Raw genomic sequence first — 8,656 nt, 5'->3', positions numbered from 1 at the left:
TGTGAAATGTCAGGCTGCATTTTTAAATTCACTATTGGTTTTTTTAGACGATGTGGGCACGAATGGTAAAAAATTGAATAGCAGTGTGAAAGCTATATTATTTTTTATATAAGTAATATCTTAGTAATTAATTTAAATGTGACATGTGCTCATTATTTCATTAAGTTATCAGTCTTTCATAAAACAATCCAGAAAGAATAGTTTTTAAGGCGTTATTTGAGGCTAGTTACTATATAGTAATTTTTTAATTGTTAATAAATACGTATGTAAGGTATATTTTATTTGCTTTTATTACTTTTATGGTTTTATTAATTAAAGAATTATACATATTTCATAATTTATATACTTTACTAAGTGATACCGATTGACTGATAGATTTGTTGGATGTTTGGTTAAGGTTTCTTTGTGGATTATTAATTAATTAATATATTTTCATCAGACTGCTACACACCATGTTAGACAAACTCAAAATTAAATAATTGTATTGGTGAATCGGAAGATACTCCCAACGATGACCTCGAAATAAAATGGCTTTACCAAGTTAATATTTGAAGCGAACCAAACCTAGCTTAAGTGGTCTAATTTAATTTTTAAGTTAGGAAATAAATATTGATATATTTATTCCGCAATTTATTACTTTTATGGTTTTATTAATTAAAGAAATAACATTTAAAAAATATTCCAACTGTCCATTTTTGTTCAATTGAATCAACACAGGACCTTCTGTTGGCACAACATTTAATAACATTACATTACTTCTTAATAAATAAATTTTTATTATAATCTCAAAAAAAAATTCGAAGCGATATGAATATTTCAGCGTTAAATATATTTTAATGTTGTAACAGAAGACAACTGAACTACAATATATATGCGCTTCTCTGTATTTTAGTGAAGAAACATTAAGAGTTATATGCGCTCTGGTTTGGCCGGCTTATCATTAGGGAATGATCGGTAGTAATTAAGGTTATATTCATTTCTTATGTCATTTAGTGAGAACTTTTATTTATTATTATTGGTATTTAACGTTATTAATTTTTGAAAAATATATTTTTATATTTATATGTATATTATATTTATATGTATTATATGTATATATATTTTTATATTTATGTGTATATGAATAATTGTATACAAAAGCAGTAGAGGCTAGAAATCTTCTGTTTGCTAGGAAAACAGTTTTAAATAGTTGCAGAATTTGTGACGCAGATTTGTCCTTTGTGACGTTTAGACATAAATTGAGGTAATTTTCTGAAAATCAGGCCAGCAGGTTGTCCATATGAATTACTATTATTTAAGTATATGAGTTATCATACTATTTTGTAAACGATTTTAAAAACTCACTTTATTACGTACTTTTTGGTTTGACATGTGCTAATTCTTTTCTGTTAAAGTTACTACGAAAGTCTTACTCGTAATAGTGTACTTCTTTAGGAAAAAATCATGTTTATTAACCAAATTAGAATTCAACATTTTAGAATTTTTTATTATTAGGATACATGAATTAATTAATTTAGTTAGTTATTATTTTTCTATTATCTTGTTAAAATAATAAGGAGCTTTCCATCAAACATTATGAAAGTAAGTTATCAATTTAAAGAATTGTAATGTAATCGATTAATGTTACTTTTTACGCAACTACAGATGGTTGGTTTTTAAAATTTTTCATTTAGAGAATTTGTCATTATTGTTTGAAATACTAAAAAACTACTTTAAACTTTGAAACATCTCGGGACCTTTTTGTATTGAGTATATGACTTAATTTTCACCGGTTTTCTACTGAATTTATTTTATACAAAAAGCAGATAGTTAGCTTAATTTTGGCAATATACATAGTTTCCTATTATCTCTAATATTGTTGCGAAATTAACTGGCAAGCTTGGAGGCGAATTAACGCGCAACCTCCAATGTTTTGAACTGTTGATCTACTAATCAATTTGATTATTTGTCAGTTGTGTTCCGTAGTTATAGAATTCGATGCTCTGCTAGATACACAAGACACACATTTCTTTAAATAGATGCCCTATTTTGCTGATGAACTGGGCTACTCGAAATATACTCAACATTATTTATGTATATATTCGTAAAAAGTCTATATTTTATTGTCTGTTACAATATGCAAACATTAATTTTGTGTCTTCGGTTAATCAGTGAAAGACAATTATTGATATAGTTTGTGTTCAGTCTACCATTTGATGCACACATTGTTTAGCTGACTCTAGCTAAGCTGTAAGTCTTCGGCACCAAGGACACTATAAATTGAACCCCGGGCTTTAGAAAAATTGTTATCATTGTTGTAATTGGGCAAAATGCAACGGTGAATGTTTACCTTTCAAAAAGTAACGTGATAGTCATGGTGCTGTATACACTCATGCAGAACCAGACTTCCCATCTCAATAAAATGTTTGTTATAGTGTTTACATATAGTCTATTCAAAGTTTTTTTAGTAATGCGTCGCGGATACAATGTTGTCTCATTAATCTGGTTTTAATTCAATTGACTTTGACATACAAAAAAATTCTAATTTAATTAAAATAATTGAACAAAAATGTTACCAAATATAATTTATTTTAACATTATACTAGATCTAATAACTTAATTATGCAGACAAAATAATTTATAGGCAAGAGTTAAAACCTCTTATTATCACTATTGCTTTCAAGAATTTTGCATACGTCTGACAGCTGGTCGCCGTCCGGTTGTCAGATGTACATTAAATTATTTTAAAAAAATATTAGTTATAATTATTACAGGTTATAAACCGGCAAATACTATTTTAGCCCTTCATTTTGATAAATTTTAAGTCGCTCCGTAATATATCATATTACTTTGTTTGAAAATGCCGAAGACCATAGATATTCAGTGTCACAAATTGATTGCGGACACAAATTATTTCATCGATATAAACATAATTTAATAAAATTATTTTAGAGAAAATTGTCTCTCTGGAAAGTATGCATAAAAGAATTAGGGACATGCAGCTTTTTGAGGGATGTAAGGTATCCTTTCATACACTCTTACAGGGCATATGGTTTAAATGGTGTAAAGATAACCATCGGAGAGGTTTAAAAGAACTTCTAGACGTTACCTTAAAAATAATTCAACTAAAGGCATAAAATAATATAAGAAACATGAATATTTCAAAATGGTTCATTGTGGCACTCTTGGCAAGACAGTAACAAAAAAAGTGTAAAGACAATAAAAATTGATGGAAAAAGATAAAAGTTACATTAGCATTCAATTGGGTTTTGTTGGTCATTATATTTATTAATAGTTAATTGTAGATATATTGCTGGTTGAGAAGGATATTCCTTCAAAGACTGATTGGATATGTGGAAGGAAGTATTGTCAACCATAACACCTTCGGTTTGGATGACCTCGATAAGACATACAAAGGAAGTAATTGATAAATGGTGGCCAATATATAAATAAATGTCAGCCATTACAGCCATTTTTGATTCAGTTTTAATTTCCGCACATGTTTTAGACAGATTAGAAATTAACAGTTTAGTGATTGAATTGGGCAGTGAGTCGTAAAGTGAAAGTGACTGAAGTAACCTTTCAGGGTATGTGATAATGCTGGACATTCTTGACGCAGAGTGATGAGAGTGGAAAGAACTAAAGGTATGCATATAATTAATTGAATATAACTGTAGAAAATGGTATTGTAGGGCATGAAAGATTTGTGTGCACCGATATGATTGTAATTGTTCAAAATTAAACATAAGCATTAGGTTAGAACGTATAAGGAAACAATGGATACTGACTGTTTTGTAGATATGGTAAATACATTAGATATAATTCAGTGATTAATTTGATCAAGAATGGTGTACACAGATAGTAGCAGAAGAAATAAAAATACAGTGATACCAAGATGACTTGCCAAGTAAATACACCATCGAAGGAAACAAGAACTAAACGTAAAAAGTAAATACGCTCTCGAATGAAAGTAAAATACGTTTCTCAGATATACAATTGTTAATTAGGTGGATTAGGCTCCAGGAGGATAACACTACATAAAAATACGGTCCTAGAAACTCTACCTCATGGATGGTGTGGAAAAGAGTTCAATGTAAACAAAACAAATCTAACCTACAAACTATTATACCTGTGCTCTTAATTTATTAATCGTTTTAAGTCCTTCGATAATATATGTATTAGATGTAATATGTAAAAATAAATTATATTTGGTATCATTTTTGTTCAATTATTTTATTTAGATTAGAATTTTGTTATATGTCAAAGCCAAACTGAATTAAAACTCAGAGTTAATGCGGCAACATTGTAATGTTTCAACGTCACAAATATCCACGACGCATTACTAAAAAAAACTTTGAATAGACTATATATATATTTTAATCAACGATATTAATTTGTGGAAATGCAACTGTTAAACAACCTAACCTATCTATTAAATTCGATAATCATACATGATCATACGGATGATACCTACATAATGTAACAATACTGTCTGCAATCAGTATATTCAGTAGCATTGGGCGTTATCATTCCTAATTGTACTGATTATTTATTTTCGTAAGCATCAAGCACGTGTCCTCACAATTAATGCTCCATTGTGAATTTCTTCGTTCAAAAGATAGAATACCAACATAATTTATTTCCTTGCAAGAAAACAAAACTTGCAATGTTATACATCAAAATGCATTACAATTAAGCACTGTTTTTTAAATATATTTTTTAGTTATTCCAGTTCGAACGTTTGTCGGTTCAGCTAGTAAAATCCATAAAAATTAAGTCACGTTTTAAACCACATATTATTTTAATGGGATCTTTATCTCGTTACTGTTGCCATTTCGATACTTACATTGCTTATATTAACAAAATTGGTGTCGCCCAATTCAGTCCTCTTCGCATAAGCATATTTAAAAGCTTCGATGATTCGATGGTAGGTCAGTACGGTTCTGTTAAGATTACTGATGCTTTTTCCGTTAAAACTGTAACCGTCCAAAATGTTCAAAATAAAACCTAAAATAGCTCCCGATCCGGGTGGTGGTGCTGTATATAGCGTGTCTTGGTTCTGAAACGATACCGATATTGGATCCATCCATTCTGCTCTGAAAAATATAAATAAGTGAATTTTTGTGGATACATGTAGTGTACGATTTAGATTTACTCATAGTTCTGGAGATCTTCAGCTGTGATTATACCGCCGGCTTCTTTGATGTCTTCAATGAACTTTTTCGCAAGGGTTCCGTTGTATAAGTCATCACCACCATTGGTGGATATTATGGTCAAGGTTTCACACAACTTCTTTGGAATCACCGTGGAACCTGCTGCCTTAAATGTTCCATTTTTATGTTTGAACCACTCTCTATAATATAATTTAAAATTACGTTACTCATAATATTGAGAGTTTTTTTGTCAATACTGCTATGATAAGAAATAGTAAGACTTGAAAGAAAACGCCGAAAGCTATTTCGTTTTTCTGAAAAGAATTTCCTGGAATTGTTCTTAAAGCTTTCTTCGAGTTGGTTTTAATATTTTCATCCGACTCAGGATATTTTGAAGTATTTTTAGGGAGTAGCTTCAATTCCCTAGTTTGGTTGGATTGAGGTGAAATTTATAACAATTTAATCTGTCTTAATACTATATAATGATAGTCTATTTGTTAGTACCAATTTACCTGAAATTTGGATCGCTATCATTTAGTTTATTGTTGAAAAGTGACGTATATTGATGTCTGGTCATGTTATAACCATTGTTGCATATGTCGATTGTTGGTTGTATGAGTTCCTGCCATTTCAGTGTACCAAATCGTTTATACAACTCCCAGTATCCCTTCAGTTCACCAGGTACAGCAATAGACAAGGGACCTAAAATAAATATTGTGTTTAAGCTAATTTTTTTTCGATTTGTAAATTTGATTCTTTATGAAACACGCAGAACATTTGATTTATTATTATATTTAAAATCCTTGAATTTAAATAATTAACAATTCGCTTAGAGTGTTACAAAAAATAGAACAAATAACTATATTTTTGCATGTAAAACCGCAATTTTGTCGGTTTTGTTGATTTGAGAAACAAAAATTCTTGGATCAAACATTTTAAATTAAAAAGCATTAAACAGGAAAGAACTGGAGTTGAAATATAAAAAATGTATTGGTTAATTGGAAGAAAATATCACTTATCCCTACATAATAAGTTGCTGTATAATCAAATTCTAAAATTGACAAACACCTAGGGATGTTTCACGAAAAGTAATATAACCAAAATATAAATTTTTCAGGATAAAGACCTAAAAGGTGTAATAGATGCACCCAGATACTATAGGAATGATTACTTACACCGAGACCTTCATATACTGATGTTAGTTAAGTTTAACGGTCAATTGTAGCGAGACATGGGGACTCCACTTTCATGTTAATACTTGAGTATGACAGAGTCTCAACCGTCAAAAGCAATAATTCGATTTTGTCGAGCAGTGGAGTGTGGTCCCGTCTATGCTCCCGTTTATAAGAAAAAAGTGGCAAAGTTGAAATGACTTTATTTACAACAAAACTTAAATCATAAAGATTAGACGGGTATAAATGGTTAGTGACGACAACCTTCACACTGTCAAAGTGGCACCAATTGTGAGCTCCCTTGACCAAGTATTTAAAGGTTCTTGAAGGCTCGCGAAGACTTGTGTAAAGACTGTGTGATTTGTGTGGAGACTGTGAAAATTCGTCTAAATAGGCGTATACACCACATATTACCCCCATTATTCGTCTCTTGGATATCTTGTAAGGATAGAGTAGGCTGACTTAATTCTACTTCCTGATTAGTAGTTATTTCTAGTGAGGGAAAGACCCGTATAATGATAATTTTCTTGTCTCGATAATCGGTTTCCAAGGTTAATACGATTCTCGAAATATATCGCCTTATTTAACAGGTAAATTGAAAAGTCCCCAGCCTACCATAGTAAAACACATTTTTTTTTGGCAAAATTAGTTTTTTTTATTCAACATAATTCCCTTCAAGGGTACGATAGACTGATTATAGCGACCCTCCCACTTGCTTGGCTTTGCTTCAAAATAGGCCTTAGTTTCGGCAATCACCTCTTCATTCGACGAAAATTTCTTCCCAGTGAGCATTCTTTTGAGATCTGAGATGAGGAAACAATTCGAAGCCCAATTCATGGATGTTTGCCATCGTTTTCACTAACTTGTGACACGGTGCATTGTCTTGGTGAAGCAGCACTTTCTTCTTCTTCAAATGCGGCCGTTTTTCGGCTATTTCGTCCTTCAAACGGTCCAATAACGCTATGTAATAGTCGCTGTTGATGGTCCTTCCTTTTTCAAGGTAGTTAATCAAAATTATTCCATGCGCATCCCAAAATAGAGACGCCGTAACCTTGCCACCCGACTGTTTTCCCACGCTTTGGAGCAGGTTCATCGTGTGCAGTCCACTCGGATGACTGTCGATTGGCCTTCGGAGTGAAATGATGGAGCCACGTTTCATCCATTGTCACATATCGACGCAAAAACTCGGATTTATTACGCTTGATCATCCTCAAACACTGTTCCGAATCATTACCTCGTCATTGTTTTTGGTCAAAAGTGAGCTAGCGCGGGACCCACTTTGCACAAAGCTTTCTCATACCCAAATATTCGTGAATGATATGGTGTACACGTTCAGTTGATATCTTTAGAGTGTCTGCTATTTCATTCAATTTCACTTTACGATCAGGAGGAGGAGGAGGAAAGGGCAAACTAAGAGTCAACAAACCACAAGATAGGAAAATGTAGCCGTGGAACATATTTTTGAGACGGATAAATGTTATACAAACGGAACTGACTGTCGCGGCCATGTGTAAGGGTCATCTGTATTAAAACTACCTTAATGGTGAAGGGTGAGACGGGTTGGTCTGTTTTCTAACGGATAAAAACCCTCAATGTCGCTTTATATCGCCTTTCAACAAGTCGTCTCTTTCTTTGAATAAAACAGTTTTTAAAGTTAATTTAGCCCTTTCCTATTTTATAACTTAAATATCTCTTTATATTTTCATTAGTTGTGAATAAATTATATAATAAGAAACCCCAACATTAAAGAGATCCCATCCGTTTAATGTGTTAAATCTCTAATATAATCATCTAAGTGTCTAATAATCCAATAATAATGATTTAATATTATTGGTCTTTTCGGCTATAATTACAGACCTGAATGAGGTGGAAGAAAGGGGAAATAAGAATCAACAAGACACAAGAGGAAAAAATGTAGCCGTGGAACATATTTTTGAGACGGATAAATGTTATACAATCGGCACTGACTATCGCGGCCATGTCCAAAGGTCATCTGTTTTAAAATTTGCTGAATGGTGGTGGAATGCATTTTTTCTATGTAAAGCCTTTTTCCATTTTATAACTTGAATATCTCTTTGTATTTCATTAGCTGTATGTTTCACTAGCAAATATGGTTAAAGTTTTACAATTTAGTAAAATTACATATTATAAAATAAAATTAATGATAAAACGTTAATCTGAATGTAATAACTGTAAAGTTGTAGGAATTGTTTGATACTGAGGAATGTATTTGAAATAATTAAAATATACAATATCACAGTAAATGATGTTCTGTAAGTAATCTTATATATTTACAGAGATAAACGAATAGCTTTCATAATTTTTAATCAGGGTTATTAGAAAGCTGTTCGA

At 31.4% G+C, this 8,656-nt stretch overlaps 1 protein-coding gene and 1 long non-coding RNA gene across 4 annotated transcripts in view; one reads left to right on the top strand and one right to left on the bottom strand.

Moving 5' to 3' along the window:
- The window catches only part of LOC143197523 (glutathione hydrolase 1 proenzyme), a 53,354-nt gene that overhangs the window by 6,661 nt on the left and 38,037 nt on the right, over window positions 1-8,656 (bottom strand). For all 3 annotated transcript variants that reach the window (XM_076406070.1, XM_076406063.1, XM_076406078.1), the window contains 3 exons: window positions 5,645-5,834; window positions 5,135-5,332; window positions 4,826-5,075 (listed from right to left, as the gene is read on the bottom strand). In XM_076406070.1, coding sequence (XP_076262185.1) covers window positions 4,826-5,075; window positions 5,135-5,332; window positions 5,645-5,834 — 638 coding nt within the window. The remainder of the gene's footprint in view (window positions 1-4,825; window positions 5,076-5,134; window positions 5,333-5,644; window positions 5,835-8,656) is intronic.
- On the top strand, window positions 3,643-4,118 carry LOC143197673 (uncharacterized). The gene is made up of 3 exons (XR_013006056.1): window positions 3,643-3,782; window positions 3,838-3,927; window positions 3,987-4,118. It is a non-coding gene; the product is annotated as an uncharacterized LOC143197673 (long non-coding RNA).

Source organism: Rhynchophorus ferrugineus, unplaced genomic scaffold (genome assembly GCF_030347505.1).
Source record: "Rhynchophorus ferrugineus isolate W39M unplaced genomic scaffold, kcgeb_rfMv2 rfM1, whole genome shotgun sequence".
NCBI lineage: Eukaryota > Metazoa > Arthropoda > Insecta > Coleoptera > Curculionidae > Rhynchophorus > Rhynchophorus ferrugineus.
Note: the sequence above shows the minus strand (reverse complement) of the source record. Positions and strands in the feature narration are given on the sequence as shown.